Below are 17773 nucleotides of genomic sequence, written 5' to 3'. Positions count from 1 at the left end.
ACAGTTCAATGATTAATTACATCCTCATTGGAAACAATCGAAGTGTCCATTGTTGTATGAATGAATACAAAAATTGTGGTATATCTATGCAATGGAATATTATCAGCCATCAAGAGAAACCCTGTGTTTGTGACAATATGGATGGGCCTTGAGGACATTATGCTGAGTGACAGAGAAAGACAAATACTGTATGATCTCATATGTGGAATATATACATACATACATATATATATATATATATATATATATATATATATATATATATTTTTTTTTTAAAGAAAGAAACCTAACTCATAGGAAAAAGAGATCAGATTTGTGGGTATCAGAGGCGGGGGAGGGGAAAGAGGGAGGAGGAATCGGTCAAATGGTACAGTTCCAGCTGTAAGATAAATAAGTACTAAGAATGTAATGTACATACAGCACGATGACTATAGCTAACACTGCTCTATGGTAAATTGGAAAGCTGTTAAGAGTTTAAATCCTGAAAGTTCTCATCACAAGGAAAAAACTTTTTCTGTTCTCTTTTTTGTATCTGTATGAGATAGCTAAATTTACTGTGGTAAACATTTCACAATGTATATATAAGCCAAATTATTATGCTGTATACCTTAAACTTAATAGTGATATTATGTCAATTATATCTCAATAAAACTGGAAAAATGGCACAGAGTTATAAACATTATTAAATTTTATTAACAAAAACTTTGTACATTTTCTTCAATACATGTGGATTTTTACACCTAGGTAAAATAATAACACATTCAAAATTTACCATTTATACAAATTGTTACAGAATAACAACCAGTGGGTTAAATAAGTAAAATAAACCACACCGATTTTTTAAAATTATCTACAAAAGATCTGACTTTCTTTAAAATTCCCCTGAACATATAAAAATAAATTAATTTTACTTTTCAATTAAATCTACCAATTAGAAATATTACAAATCAAAATATCAATGTTATCTTATGAATATTTTCACAATACAAAACAGATTCACAAAACCTTATTTACAGAAATGAGGTAAGAACTGTGCAATGTTTAACCAAGAGACATATTGCAGAATTAACATGTTCTTCCAGCTAAGTACACAGTGGAGGTCTAATTACAGCTGGGTCTTTTCCACTAATAATTCACACATTTAAGAACAGTTCAATGATTACATCCTCAATTATGTAATTTATACACTGCCATACTGTCACACCAGGAGTGTGGCTACCCAAAGTGGAAGGACTGTAATAAGATTTCACCTGTTTTAGGAACTGTAGTGGTGGGTTGTTTATCCTGTTTTGTTCATTTGTTGGAAATCATCGTCAGTAATGGGAAGTTATTCAAAGTAAAAAACAAAAATTCTTACCAAATCCACTCATTTTTCTTGTGACTCATTAGTGGATAAATACCCAGGTATTTTGCCTGAGCTATCTATGGTGGCATAGAAAGTTTTTAATAAAGGCAGAACCACGGGAAGGCTGCTGGTGCAACACTGACTATTCCTACTACTTACAAGGACTGACTACAGTGCAAGCTCAGCTGTCTAGAGCCATTTCAACACCATAAGGTACTAACAGGCACTTGATTCAGGCCAAACCCGACCAGCAGCTTCCAGAGTGGCCCATCTTTCTGAAAGAAGTCTTTCATTTTGAATTGATCTGGTTCCCCCAGCAGCCTTAGAACTCAACTCAAGGTTTCTTTAAAATATGAGTAGGTCTTAACACCAAAAAAGAGGCATTTAGCAAAAAAAAAAAAAAAATTTCGTTTTGCAAAAGGAAGACATTACCGTCCTAACTTGATTACCAAAATTGGCCAAATCCCATTAGAAAGTTTTCTAACAAAGATTGCCAAGTCCCAGTTGATGACTTATTTATTTGCAATATTTAACCAACACAACTCTCGTAGAAGAAATTGGACAGTTCCTTGAAATTTGTTTTAAGTTTTGACTCAGAGCAAGCACATTGTAACCCAAACAAAGTATCTTATTTTCATATTCCAACTTGTACAATAAAACCAAGTAGTTTATAAATGGAAAAAATCTTTAGTTTTGCTATTCATCTCTCCAATTTGTAACAAAATTAGTTGTGCACCAACTATATTAAATTTCTCTTAGGTTGATAAACTCATTGCATGTAAATTTTCAATGACAAAAGTTAGGTATTAAATTTTCTTTCAAAGTTCAAAAAATCTGGGTGAGGGGTGGGGGATATGGGAATTTCATTTCAGTGCAACAAAGCAACAAGAAAATCAAAGCCTTACAAGAAATGTCCTTGTGGCAATTAATCCTTTGTTGTGCAGTTAGTTTCTTGTTGCATTTCTTCATAGGTGTAGTAAGAGGACTGCAACAGCAGCCAGAGGAAGTGCTAGAACAGCAGGATAGGCAATTTCTAAGATGTTTTTCTCAAGTGTCAACTTTTCTCTTGAGCAACAGGCCCCGTTTTATCACTAAGTCTCTGCAGTTGAAACAAACAAGATCAAATGCATTAGCTAAATCAATTTTTGGCCCACATTTGAGGTAATATCCTCTTAATTGAAATTATAACCAAGATAAAATGTGGTATACATGGTTATTCCTTTTTTCCTACAAGTCGACATGGTTACTTTTCAGCATAATATAAAGACATGAATTTACTGGTAAACATTATCAGTTGCTTTTACAAACATGAAATTCAGCAGTAAACAAAAAAGTGCCCATCTGAGACACAGAACTCACAGGAATGAATGTAGAAATCATCCCCTGAAATTAACATTTCCACAGAAGTAGTAACATGGTATTACAGAAAATGAATTTTTTATGGACTAACAAAGTCATGGGTTCTGATCCAATATGTGCTATTTATCCTTTGAGCTATCCTTTGAGCTTTAACCTCTTCGAGTCTTGTTTTACTAATCTACAAAAAAATAGGGTTACAACCTATTACTATTTCAAAGATTGAAATCATGCATACTATAGTATCTGACAAAGATGCCTCGCATACAGTAGGGTACTCATAAATATTATTTGCTACCCTTGCTTTTCTCCATTAGGTATTTAATAGTTTATTTTATATTGTTTACTATTGTGGTTTTCCATTAAAAATACACTTTTCATATTATATGGAAAAAGTAACTAGTAATTAATTCATTTTTTAACATAAGAAAAAGCTTGAGAAAAAAAGCAGTACAAAAAATTTCTAAATGAATACAGAATCACTGAAATTTCCCATGTCAGAAGAATACTGCAGAGGGAACAACGTTTGTGACAATGACAGTATATATTCAGGAAGTCAGAAATAATGGGGCAAACAAATGCATTGAAGAGTTAATAAAATCAATAATCTATATTTTAAACCAATTCTTGTTACTAAATACAAACTAAAGTTTCTGAAGACTAAAAGCACAGTATATAGCAAGCTTTCAAAATTATGGGAAACAGCAAACATTGTGACTTTTAGTATTTTAATTTGCCCACTCTCCCACTTCATTCTTTCCTTCTTGCTTTCCTGATGTCCAGTCTGCATTCTATATCCCAGTAGCCTTCCTCTAACACAGTTCTGCCCTGAACTGGAATTTAGGAGAAATATTTATACACTACAGTAAAGTAGACCTAATTGAAGGGGAGAATTAATAAAAAGAAACAGCCTTAAAACTGTGTGCTACCAAATGTATAGTATACTGTTCCTGCATCCGTTTTTAATTTATCTTGTACGCTGACAGGGTAAGATGCTATCACTTACATAAAATTAATAAAACTTAAATTCCATTAGAAATGTGATTATAATTTACTTTTTTTTATCATAATCTGGTGGAATAATTGGATTACCCTAAAATTTTTATATTAATTTTATTATAAATATAATTCCATTTTAGGAAGCACTTCAGAGCAAAATAAAAAAAATACTGCTAAAATATCTAGACTGGTTCTATAATTAAACAAATTAAACAAAGATTCTTAAAAAGTACCAAGTATTGTCTGAGTGGACTGTTCCACACGACTTGCTATAAATACAACATTTTTATTTTGAAACTTTCTGAATTATCATACGGCCTTCAAACCTTATGTGCAAATTCAAACTGATATACTTTGGGGATATATAAATTGGCTTAGGTCCTTTGTGTTTACAATACCCAGCTGCTGAAACAACTGGTTTTAAAGAGAAATTATCAAGGGAATAATATATTTGGGGGGGAAGGAGAGGGACTGGAGAGAATCATCTCTCATTAATCAATAAAATTCTTTTTATTATTTTGCTAGATAGAATAAAGCAAAGATACTTACTGTCACTTTCTGACTTGCACTATCTCCATGGATGGCGAGAAATGGGTTGGTGGGAGCTGGGTGAAGTGGTGGCGCCTGAGTACCTGCCAGTAGGTTGTTTATCGGTATTTGTGTTGGTGCAGAGAGCTGCAGCTGCTGCAGTTCCGGTTGGTGGTGCTGCTGGTGGTGATGCTGTTGCATTAACTGATACAGAAGCGCCTGATGTTGCTCCTTAGGTAAAAACATGTGAAAGAAGATGAGTTCCCTGTCACAGAATTCAGCAGTCAGTAAAGCCTGCCTTTTCTATTTTCTTCTTTAATATTAGATATTTAAATGTAAGTCACTCATATACATACTACTAAGAAAGAAAGCAAGTATCTCATCAGAAAAAATACGCTGCACTGCTGCACTAGGTAACAACCGTCTACTATGAAATGTCAATAACATCAGTGAATGGCTTATCTTCAAAAGGGGCAAAACAAATAAAGGAGACCTCTATTCAAATTAGGTTATCCATGACAATCAAGGAGAACAGAAATGTAGAGAAGTCACAAATTATCTGTATTTGACTTTAAAATGCACTGTGTGGGTCAAATCCTCCCCATAATTTTGGGAATCTAAAATAAGTCTGAACTTCTCATTCAAGCACTCAAAAAAGAGTGCTTTTTTTATGTAGTTATAAGACTATTCTTTAGAGCAAAGATGTATTTCATTTCCTGAGTGCTTACCAGGCACTGTTTCTGAGACATGTGTTTGTGCTTGACACATATTGGTGGAGAAGAAAAATCCCTGCCCTTATGTAGCCTACCCTGGGGACAAGAGGGAGAGACCAAAGTCAGAATAGGAGTATTGCTAAGGGTCAGCGGAAACAGGAGTGTGCGACAGCGTATGACAGGGGTGGGGTCACCTGAAACAGACTAGTCAGGGAATTCTCTATGTGGATCTGGGGTAGGGGGTTCTAGGCAGATGGAATAGCCAGTGCTAAGGAGCTCCTTCAGCGCATGTCCAGTACGATCACGGGAGACAGCAAGGAGACCACAGGGGCTGGAATGGAGTGAGCAAGGAGGAGGCAAGAGCAGACTGTGGGCCTCACAGCAGTAGGCTGTACACACCCTGTCTTTTACTCAAGGTAAAATGGGAAGCCAGTGGAGGGTTTTATCTTTATACCATTGTAAATATAGTGACTGTGAAAAATGATACTCTAGAATCAAAACAAATATTGTCAATATATTTTTGACTAAACAAGAAAGTAGGTAGATACATTTTAGAAAGAAATGATAAACAAAAGCTGAAACTCTTGAGTTAAACAGCCCTTCTCCATGCCTTCTAATTCAATGAAGTGCTAGGGAAATGGGGCTCGAGAAAAGTCACACGACCATATCAGCTTGGTCTCACTTTAAATTTCTGACAGCAGAGGACCAGCCAGTGCTGGCCCTGCATGTGAGCCACACAACGCCACGTGGCTCAGTTAATTCTTCTTTCTCCCCTTCGCCAAGGCATCTACTCCACATCTTCTTCACCACCAGTACCCCATCTCCCAGAGCCGATGACTATACTTATCATTTAATTTAAACAATTAAAAGCATTAAAAGTGGGTTTCCTTGACCTCCTATCATGAAATCCACTGACAGCTGCTGTACCTACCTTCTTGTTAAAGTGGAATGCTACTCTCAGCTTCTCTCCTTTCTTAGGGAATTTGCTGCTCTGGGAATTAACCCACAATACACACATCTGCCGTCATATTCAAAATGAATAGAAACTACCCCCCCCCACCATGTCCTTCTTCCATTAGGTGCCCATTTCTCGGCTTTTTACAGTAAAACGTCGTTAGTTGCCTCTATTCCACTTTCACTTCCTCTCCTCCCATTTTCTTCTGAACCAGTCTGAGGTTTTTACTTCTTACCAAAATCACATTTGTGAAAAATCCTCCAAACAGCCAAATCCAGTGGTCCATTCTTACTTGTCCTACCAGAAGCATTTTACACAATAGGGTCCTTCCTTTCTTGAAACATTTTCTTCGTATGGACCCTAGAACACCAGGGCCACTCTCTTAGTTAGTGGCCACTTTTTTTCAATATCTTGTACTAGATTATTCTCCTCTTCCAGGATGTCCAGAGCTCAGTCCTCATTCACTATTGATCTTATCAAATCTTGTGAATCTAAACATCACACAGGAAGCAATGACCCCAAATTTATACATCCAACTGCATTTCCTTGGACTCCAGACTCAGAAAAGCCTAGGACACACCTCCCTTGCCCGTCTAAGCAGACCTCTCACACTCAGTTATGTCTATAACAGACTCCTGTTTTCTCTCCAAAACCTGTCCCTCCTAGTCATCCAAACCTCAGGAAACGTCAACATTCAATTGCTTAGGACTCTTTTTCTTGAATGTCTGACAAACAAGTCTTCAAATATACAATTTCAAAATATGTACATTTCAAAATATACAATTTCAGACAGTTTCTTACCACGTTTATCACATTATTTTAAGACACCAACATCTCCTACCTAGACTGCTCCAATAGCCTCCCTGTTTCTAGGGTTGCCACCCAACACACACAGACTACTCTCCATAATGCAACAGCTAAACTCATCTTTCAAAAACATGAATTATTATCATGTCACTATTCTGTTCAAAGCCCTCCAATTAATTCTTTCAAATAATCCTGAAAGAAAAAGTAAGGATATACGAAACAAGATTTTTTTAAACTGGGATAATTATTAAAGTTGGGTGATTAATATATTATACTGTATGCTCTACTTTTCAATACACTTGAAAATTTCCATAATAGAAAGGTTAAAAACAAAATCACCTATGACTTTCCATACTTAAGAACTAACTTTCTTGCCAAACAGACAGTCCATGATCTTCTAGACCAAGCCCAGCGACCTGATCTTCTCTCCCCTTCAGCAGCCTCCCTCACTCTGCCGTCATACTAGCCTTCTTTCTAGTCTTCACTACATAAATGCATGTCCAGCTAAAGTCTTTTATAACTGTTGTTCCTTCTACCTGGAATGCGCTTTCTCTTCTATTCCCATGTCAAGAAGTCATGCTCCTTCAACTTTTATTCAGTTCTGTGCTCAAAAGTCATCTACTCAAAGAAGCTGGGCCACCCTATTTAAAATGGCCCTCATCCCACTGTTTTGTATCCCCTTATCCTGCTTTATTTTCCTTCTCAATATTTATTACTACCAAAAAGTATACATTTAGTTCCGGAAAAATGGCGGAGTGAGGTGAGCCTCTGTAAAGCTCCCCTGGAATTTACAAAGAATTGAACAACAAAAACTCCACAAAGGACTCCCTGCACAGCAGACAGGCAAGACGAAGAGGCCCACTACCGACTGAAATCACCTACAGGTGGGAGATTCGTGGGAGTGGGGGGAGGAGGAAACGGAGAAGTGCACGGAGACGGAGCCGCGCGGGCGCAGGACGCAGACCTAGCTCAGTGCGCCGAGCTCGCTGCTTCCCGGAACTACCGCAGCTGCGGGAGAGGGAAGAACTCGGACTGCTAGGGCTCCGCCAGGGCTCCACAGGGCTGAGGGGACAGCATATAACACGGCTGAACCCAACGCTCACGGCAGAGACCTCGGAGAAAAGACTGAGGGAAAAAGGCTGAAAACGGTGGTTTAAGCCCGCACTGCCGAGCAGAGAACGGAGCCTTAGGCACTGAGACGAGCCGCCCCCTCCCTCCCCTCCCAGAGCTCGCCCCGCCCCCACCTGCCCGGTGCTAGAAGCGAAACAGTAGCAGTGTCAGATCAAAACAACAGAAAATTTGCTATATTTGAGAACTGTGGCCCACAGACACAAATTCACAGCCCAGCTAGTTCCGGCAAAGGGGAGAGAGCTGTGGAAGCAGGACTGGCTGTGGTGGTGGTGGTGGCCGCCATTGCTCTGGGCCACCTCTCACAGCTCACCCCACCCCTGGCCCCACCTATCTGGGCGGATCCCTGCAGGAGTAAACAGAACTGCTGAAACATACGAGCTCTGAATCAGGAGCTGGAAGAGCTTTGGAACATCAAAAGCTCTCCGCATACCCACCGGGACACTGCGCCCTGTGACCTAGACGAAGTATTAACAGAGGAGAAGCCCGTCTCCCAGGGAATCCCCCCATTGTGAGAGAAGCTAGAATAGTGCAGAGAAAACATAGCACTACCTTGTGAGAGAGGAAAAAAAAAAGCCTGCAGTCGGAGAAAAAGTAAAACATTCTACCAACAAGTACTGGAAAACAAAAGAAAGACCTCTTCCTATCAACCTGTTGCAGAAGTCACTCCTGTAGATGTCTAGGAAGAGAAATAGTAAACCAGTAATCGCCATGAATAACCAAGGCAACAAGATAGCTCAGAAAGAAAGTGAAAAATCTCCAGAAAAGGCACTTAAAGATACAGAAATATGTGACTTAAATGACAGAGAATTCAAGATTGCAGTTCTGAAAAAACTCAACGAGATAAAAGAAAACACAGATAGGCAGTTAAATGAACTCAGAAACTCAATTAAAGAACAGCATGAGCATTTTATGAAAGAGATTGAAATTTTAAAAAAGAACCAAATAGAATTTCTGGAGATCAAGAACTCAATAGAAGAAATTAAGAATGAAATAACCAGCTTAGGTAGTAGAGTTGACCAGATGGAGGAAAGAATCAGTGACATCGAAGATAGAAACCTGGAAATGACACAGATAGAAGAAGAAAGACTTGAGATTTAAAAGAAATGAAAGAACTCTACAAGAACTTTCAGACTCCATCAGAAAGAGCAATATAAGAATAATGGGCATACCAGAAGGAGAAGAAAGAGAGAAGGGAACAGAGAATATATTCAAACAAATTATCGATGAGAACTTCCCAAATTTGTGGACAGAACTGGACCCTCGAATCCAAGAAACTAATAGAACACCTAGTTACCTCAATCCCAACAGGCCTTCTCCAAGGCACATTGTATTGAAGCTGTCTAAAATCAACGACAAAGAAAGAATCCTCAAGGCAGCCAGGGAAAAGAAGACGGTAACTTACAAAGGAAAGCCCATTAGATTATCATCAGATTTTTCAGCAGAAACTCTACAAGCCAGGAGGGAGTGGAACCAAATATTCAAACTATTGAAAGAGAGAAATCATGAGCCAAGAATAATATATCCAGCAAAGATATCCTTTAGATATGAAGAATAATAAAGACCTTTCCAGACATACAGAAGCTGAGGGAATTTTCTAATACACAACCTGCACTACAAGAAATACTAAAGGAGGCTATTCGACCATCATCAACAGGGACAATTTGTGGCAACCAAAACATAAAAAGGGGGAGAGTGAAGGCCTGAACCGGAATATGGGAATGGAAAAAGTAAGCGTGCTGAAGAAAATGGAATACTCTAAATATCAAACTTTCTTTTACATAAACTTAAGGGTAACCACTCAAAATAAATCCAGAACTGAAATATATACTGAAATAAAAGAAGAAACAGAGGGAAACATCATAGAATACCACCACACAGAAATAACAGACAAAAACAAAAAGGCAAAGAAACAATGGAGACACAGCCTTACCAGAAAACTAAAGATAGAATGACAGGAAATCCTCACATATCAATAATCACCCTAAATGTAAATGGACTGAACTCACCAATAAAAAGACACACAGTAGCAGATTGGATCAAAAAGCTAAACCCAACCATATGCTGTCTCCAAGAGACACATCTCAGCTACAAGGACAAGCATAGACTCAAAGTGAAAGGGTGGAAATTGACACTCCAAGCAAATGGTGCCCAGAGAAAATCAGGTGTAGCCATAATGATATCAGATGAAACAGACTTCAAGGTGAAAAAGATAACAAGAGACAAAGATGGACATTTCATAATGGTGAAGGGGACTGTACAATAAGAAGACATAACATCATCAATATTTACACTCCCAATCAGGGAGCACCGAAATACACCAAGCAACTACTAACAGAACTAAAGGGAGAAATTGACCAAAACACAATTATACTAGGGGACTTAAATACATCATTGACAGCTATGGATAGATCATCCAAACAGAAAATAAATAACGAAATAGTAACCCTAAATGACACATTAGATGAAATGGACATAATTGACATTTATAGAGCATTTCATCCTAAAACATCAGACTATACATTCTTTTCTAGTGTACACGGAACATTCTCAAGGATAGACCATATATTGGGACATAAAATCAGTCTCAACAAATTTAAGAAGATTGAAATCATACCATGCATATTCTCTGATCACAAGGCTTTGAAATTGGATATCAACTGTAAAAAGAAAGTGGGAAAAAACACAAATACATGGAGACTAAACAACATACTTTTAAAGAAGGACTGGGTCAAAGAAGAAATTAGAGGAGAGATCAAAAGATACATAGAAACAAATGACAATGAAAATACATCCTACCAAAATTTTTGGGATGCAGCGAAAGCAGTTTTAAGAGGGAAATTTATCTCATTACAGGCCTATCTCAAGAAACAAGAAAACTCCCAAATAAATAACCTCATGTTACACCTTAAAGAACTAGAAAAAGAAGAACAAGTAAAACCCAAGGTCAGCAGAAGAAAGGAAATAACAAAAATTAGAGCAGAAATAAATGAAATAGAGAACAAAAAGACAATAGAAAAAATTAATGAGACAAAGAGCTGGTTCTTTGAAAAGATTAACAAAATTGACAAACCCTTGGCTAGACTTACTAAGATAAAAAGAGAGAAGACACTGATTAACAAAATCAGAAATATAAAAGGGGAAGTTATCACGGACACCACAGAAATACAAAGGATCATCCAAGAATACTATGAAGGACTATATGCCACCAAATTCAACAACCTAGAAGAAATGGACAAGTTCTTAGAAACATATAGCCTTCCAAGGCTGAACCATGAAGAACTGGAAAATCTAAACAGACCGATCACCAGTAACGAAATTGAATCAGTCATCCAAAACCTTCCCAAAAGCAAAAGTCTGGGACCAGATGGCTTCACTAGTGAATTCTACGAAACCTTCAAAGAGGATCTAATACCAATCCTGCACAAACTCTTCCAAAAAATTGAAGAAGAAACAGTACTCCCCAACTCATTTTATGAGGCCAACATTACCCTGATACCAAAACCTGGTAAGGACAGCACAAAAAAAGAAAACTACAGACCAATATCTCTGATGAATACCGATGCAAAAATCCTAAATAAAATTCTAGCAAATCGAATACAACAATGCATTAAAAAGATTATTCATCACGACCAAGTGGGGTTCATCCCCGGGGCACAAGGATAGTTCAACATACGCAAATCCATCAATGTGATACATCATATAAACAAAATAAAGGACAAAAATCATATGATTATATCAATTGATGCAGAAAAAGCATTTGACAAGATACAACATCCATTTATGATTAAAACACTTAATAAAATAGGTATAGAAGGAAAATACCTTAACATAATAAAGGCCATATATGACAAGCCCTCTGCTAATCTCATAATTAATGGAGAAAAACTGAAGCCCTTTGCTCTACGTTCAGGAACACGACAGGGATGTCCCCTATCACCTCTGCTTTTCAACATCGTGTTGGAAGTCCTTGCCAGAGCAATCAGGCAAGAGAAAGAAATAAAAGGCATCCAAATTGGGAATGAAGAAGTTAAATTATCACTCTTTGCAGATGACATGATGCTATATATAGAAAACCCTAAAGACTCCACCAAAAAGCTATTAGAAACAATCAACGAATACAGTAAAGTTGCTGGCTACAAAATCAACGCACAAAAGTCCATTGCCTTCCTATATACCAACAATGAAATCTCAGAAAAAGAAATACAAAAAACAATTCCTTTTGCAATTGCAACAAAAAGAATAAAATACCTAGGAATAAACTTAACCAAGAATGTGAAAGACCTATATGCTGAAAACTATAAGACTTTTTTGAAAGAAATTGAAGAAGACACAAAGAAATGGAAAGACATTCTGTGCTCATGGATTGGAAGAATCAACATAGTTTAAATGGCCATATTACCCAAAGCAATATACAGATTCAATGCAATCCCCATCAAAATCCCAATGGCATATTTTAAAGAAATAGAACAAAAAATCATCAGATTTGTTTGGAACCACAAAAGACCTCGAATAGCCAAAGCAATCTTAAGAAAAAAGAACAATAATGGAGGTATCACACTTCCTGACTTTGGCTTGTACTACAGGGCTACAATCATTAAAACAGCATGGTATTGGCAGAAAAACAGACACATAGACCAATGGAATAGAATTGAGAACCCAGAAATAAAACCACATAAATATGGACAGATAATTTTTGACAAAGAAGCTAAAAACATACAATGGAGCAAAGACAGCCTCTTCAATAAATGGTGCTGGGAGAATTGGATAGCCACGTGCAAAAGAATGAAACTGGACTGCTATTTGTCACCATGTACCAAAGTTAATTCAAAATGGATCAAAGACTTAAGCATAAGACATGACACAATCAACTGCATAGAAGAAAACATAGGTACTAAACTTATGGACCTTGGGTTCAAAGAGCATTTTATGAACTTGACTCCAAAGGCAATGGAAGTAAAAGCTAAAATAAACGAATGGGACTATATGAAACTTAAAAGCTTCTGCACAGCAAAAGAAACCATTGACAAAATAAAGAGGCCACCAACTGAATGGGAGAAGATTTTTGCAAACAGTGCCTCCGATAAGGGGCTAGTATCCAGAATATACAAGGAACTCATGCAACTCAACAACAAAAAAACAAACAACCCAATTGAAAAATGGGCAGAGGACTTGAAGAGACATTTCTCCAAAGAGGACATACAAATGGCAAATAGACATATGAAAAAATGCTCAACATCACTAATCATCAGAGAAATGCAAATCAAAACCACAATGAGATATCACCTCACCCCAGTCAGAATGGTGATCATCAACAAGACAAATAGTAACAAGTGTTGGAGAGGCTGTGGAGAAAAAGGAACCCTCATACACTGTTGGTGGGAATGCAGACTGGTGCAGCCGTTATGGAAGGCAGTGTGGAGGTTCCTCAAAGAATTACGAATAGAATTACCATATGACCCAGCAATCCCTCTCCTGGGTATCTACCCAAAAAATCTGAAAACATTTAGAGATAAAGACACGTGTGCTCCAATGTTCATTGCAGCTTTGTTTACGGTGGCCAAGACATGGAAACAACCAAAATGTCCCTCGATAGATGAATGGATGAAGAAGTTGTGGTATATATACACAATGGAATACTATTCGGCGGTAAGAAAAGATGATATAGGAACATCTGTGACAACATGGATGGATCTTGAGAGTGTAATGCTGAGCGAAATAAGTCAGACAGAAAAAGCTGAGAACCATGTGATTTCACTGATATGTGGTATATAAACCAAAAGCAACAAAAGAACAAGACAAACAAATGAGAAACAGAAACTCATAGACACAGACAATGGTTTGGTGGTTGCCAGAGGGTAAGGGGGGTGGTGGGTGGGGGGTGGGAGATGAGGGTAAGGGGGATCGAATATATGGTGATGGAAGGAGAACTGACTCTGGGTGATGAACACACAATGGGATTTATAGATGATGCAATACAGAATTGTACACCTGAAATCTATGTAATTTTACTAACAATTGTCACCCCAATAAATTTAATTTAAAAAAAAAAAGTATACATTTATTTATTACCCATCTCCCCTATCAGAATGAAGCTCCATGAAAACACAAAGTCTTGTTCGCCACTTTGTCACTATAGTCTACAAGAGTACCACAGCACATGTCCTAATATTTGTAAATCAATCAATATAATGTCACTAGGTATCACAGACTGGCAAAGACAAACCATTTTTGCATTATGCATCCCATTATGTGATTTCAAAAAGCAGGTAATCAGTAGGCACGCTGAATATCTATTTAACTTAAATCACTTTTTCCTAATAAAAATCAAACATTATCAGTAGTCACGGGGATGTAGAATGTAGCATGGGGAACATGGTTAACAATATTGTGGTGACTGCGTGTGGTGCCGGGCGGGTACTAGATTGGTCAAGGGGATCACCACATAGATTATACTATATAGATGTCAAGCCACTATGCTGTACACCTAAAACCAATAAAAAATAATGTTGAATGTGAACTGTAATTGAAAAAATTTTTTAATTTTTTTAAAAAGGAAGCACTTACTGGCGTGAGCTGTTGAGAATTTAACAACTGTTGAAACTGCTGTTGATGAAGAAATATTTGTCTTTGCTGGTCAGAAAGTAATCCTAGTCCCGAGGCACTGCAAAAAGATGAAAACCTTTACTTGCTAGTATATACCTTTAATGGTTTTTCAAATGTAAAATGAAAGACCACTCTTTGATTTGATGTTTAATAAGTTAACAAGTCAAGTTTTTAATCACAATACTTTCTGAAAACAATGGTGCACAAATTTCTTATTTCTGTGTGTATGAGCACGCACATGTCGCACACAGATATACGAGAATTCACATTGTCAAGAAATGTTTTGTTTTCCTTTCTATGGTAAACTAAGCAGGCATTAAGTTATTTTACAGAATAGAAATTCACATGTGTTTATAACATATACATGTAATAAGTTATTCTTCATTACTCAAGGATAATTTAACCCATACTAGGTAACACATATTTAAAACAAGAAAGAATCCAAACATACTACTAAGTGATTTGACCTAAACTTTTTTATTGGTCCCAATGGTCAGTAAAATTAAGCACCAGTGAAAAGAGAGCCAGAATAAAATAGTTTACTAGTACCCATTGCAAATCCATTTAAAATTATTTATTCTTCAAAAATATGTTCAATAATAACATGGCTTTAGTCTCCTTATTTTGAACAAACATTCAAATGATTCAAGTACAACAAAACAGTGAATCTTACTCCCCGGAAATGCAAGATAAATATTTGACCTTCACCCTATATCAAAAATCTTTGATTATAAAGCTAACAAAATTACATAGCGAATTTTAAGAAGACAATATTCCTATGTGATCTTCATCACAATATTACTTTTCTTTAGAATTTATGATACATGAAGGCAATATACAAGGGTAAGAAAAATTAGCATTTAAAATAGACATTACAGATCAAGACTGAAATTTCAGCACAGAATATATTTAATGCTTTGTTACTAAAAGTGGTTTAATTTTGTTTTAATTGAATTACTTCTGTTTGAAAAACAAATGGCTCTTGGTATAATATACTTAGTTTAAAAGTCTGGCAAGTTTTAATTTCTTAGCATCCATCTACAAGGAGCACATTAAAAATCCCAATCTAAAGCACAGACAATATGGTACTACTATAATATGTTGCACTGAAAACCCTAAAATATATTTAAGTTTCTTACCTGTTAGTCAGTGTAGCTGGCATTGGATGAGTTGCATTAGGTGGTACAGTTGTGTGGGTGAGGGGGGTAGGGTTCTGGGATATTGTGACAGGGGTCTGAATAACCCCATTTAAAGCTCCTACAATGCCATTAATTGCCAGTTGGTTACCTGGCAAAGCTCCAATTATCCCACCCACACCAGGCACGGCAGGAATGGTGGATGTTACAGTCTGCATTCCGCTCGCCAGTGCCCCCACTGTCACACCATTGACCTGCTGAACTCCACTAACGCCTGAGCCCTGCTGAGCTGGACTCTGCCCAGCAGGAGGTGGAGTAGAAAGAGCTGATGAGCTGCTGGTGCTTTGTCCACTGGAGGTTAAGTCCTAATGGAAGAAAGAATAGAAACTTAAATTGTAAGGAACACAGCAAAACTGTTTAAAATAATTTGAAACCATTTAATGTGATATACTATTGTTCATAAGTAAAACACACAAATGAACTAACCACACCAAAATTACCTGATTTAATACAGGAAGAGAATTATCAGGTAAAAAGCTGTTTCCTAGATGAGGGCTCTTACTGCTGTTCAAAGAATCAGTAGTAGGAGCTAGAATAATAAAAGACAAAAAGAAACCTATTTATCCTGTTAAATTACATTATGTATAAGATTAAAGGCTTATCTAAAAGCTTATCCAGAAGCCCACATTAAAAACACTTAAATATTAAGTCTTGCTATTCCTAAGATCAGTTTAAACAGAAAAATCTGTGTCTCTATTGAATACCATGGCTTTAAATCAATAAAGAGATCACTACACATTTAAATACATTTTATCATTAAATTATGTACTAAAGCAGTTAAAACAAATTCAAGTTCATCACTTAACAGGATTCTTTATGCTCTTCAAAAATAACCTATCATTTCTTTTCTACATCTTCATATAAGTGGTAACCAGTTATTATTCACTTATTATCTAAAAGATATTGAAAATCTAGCCTAATTTCCTTAGATACACAGTAAATATGTTCATACTTACCATTCTGTGCTGAAAACGCATGCATTTGATGAGATGGACTAGGATTTGTTGTTATTGTTGGAAAAGGCACTGAGAGCTGTGCATTCAACAACTGAAGGCGTTCCTTTTTGGCAGTCAAGTTTTTAATCTGTTCCTCTAATCTTCGATTTTCAACTTGAAGTTGGTGTAATGACTTCAGCATTCCTAAAACTAGCAAACATTTGGATAGTTTTTAACAAAGACAAGTTCACACACAAAGATTAGGTTTCAATAACTTAAGAAATTAAGTTAAAATAAAAAAGAAATTCTGTAAACCATTTCTAAATGACTAGGTTTTACGCCTAAATTTATATGTACATAGAAATATACCACAATATATTTGGACATATATAAGCATAACCAAAAAAACACCCACCTTGTTCTAATTTCCACTCAAAGAAAACTGACAAACACATTTTATTTTCATCAAAATAAAAGACTAATTAAAAATCTAAAGTGCCTGCCATGATTCTACATTAAAGTCATATTTACAATGGGAAGGAATCATAGCAATATCCTTCAACACAAAAAGAGCACAAGTTTTTGTTTGCTGCCTGATGACGCTAAACCGGCCCCCAGCCACGGTGAGAACCCTCCCAAGCCCAGCCGCTCCGCATGCTGATGCGCACACCCCCCAGCAGGGGGCAGTGCGCGCACACTGCAGCCCCCACTCCCGCAGAAGGCGCAGCGTCTGTAAACAGACAGGCCTGTTTCCGTCCTGCCTCATCACCTCAAATACGGTTTCAATTCATTCCACAACTCAGACCTCTCCACTGACAGCAGAGTGCTGCTGTTATGCCACAGTGATAGGCACTTTTTAAATTTTTATGTATTAAAAAGTTGTATTTGTTTAACATGCCCTCAGGGCCTTCAAAAGACACAACTCTACTGGTACTGACACATATGGTCGTTTCCCAAGGGTTTAACTTTTATCCCTCCTCCACAAGACCCCACAAAGAAACCCTGAGTGCACCCAAACGATATGCAATAAAACGAAGTAAAACCTGTCTTCCAGCTATAGTGTTTAAAGGATTATCCCGGCATGAACTTCCTCAAAATTAGCAATTTTTTGTCAGGGCACCATTCATAAAAATACCAGTTTATGGCACTTGTCTACTAACAAGCAAAATGTTTTGTTTGAATAAAATAAGGCAGCAAAAGTTTAT

General features: G+C 36.9%; 1 protein-coding gene across 20 annotated transcripts in view; it reads right to left on the bottom strand.

The window, feature by feature from the left end:
• Positions 1–670: 670 nt before the first annotated feature.
• The window catches only part of MLLT10 (MLLT10 histone lysine methyltransferase DOT1L cofactor), a 198911-nt gene continuing 181808 nt past the window's right edge, over positions 671–17773 (bottom strand). For 19 of the 20 annotated variants that reach the window (XM_074324864.2, XM_074324863.2, XM_019755985.3 and 16 more), the window contains 6 exons: positions 16590–16778; positions 16074–16162; positions 15577–15938; positions 14399–14495; positions 4250–4459; positions 671–2444 (listed from right to left, as the gene is read on the bottom strand). In XM_074324864.2, the coding sequence (XP_074180965.1) occupies positions 2400–2444; positions 4250–4459; positions 14399–14495; positions 15577–15938; positions 16074–16162; positions 16590–16778 (992 nt within the window). In that variant the 3' untranslated portion in view covers positions 671–2399. Of the gene's footprint in view, positions 2445–4249; positions 4494–14398; positions 14496–15576; positions 15939–16073; positions 16163–16589; positions 16779–17773 lie in introns of those variants that run through there. The other variant, XM_074324866.2, reaches the window with a different exon arrangement.

The sequence above is a fragment of the Rhinolophus sinicus genome, chromosome 1 (assembly GCF_057876585.1).
Source record: "Rhinolophus sinicus isolate RSI-liver-muscle chromosome 1, RSI-T2T, whole genome shotgun sequence".
In the NCBI taxonomy this organism is placed as follows: Eukaryota; Metazoa; Chordata; class Mammalia; order Chiroptera; family Rhinolophidae; genus Rhinolophus; species Rhinolophus sinicus.
Note: the sequence above shows the minus strand (reverse complement) of the source record. Positions and strands in the feature narration are given on the sequence as shown.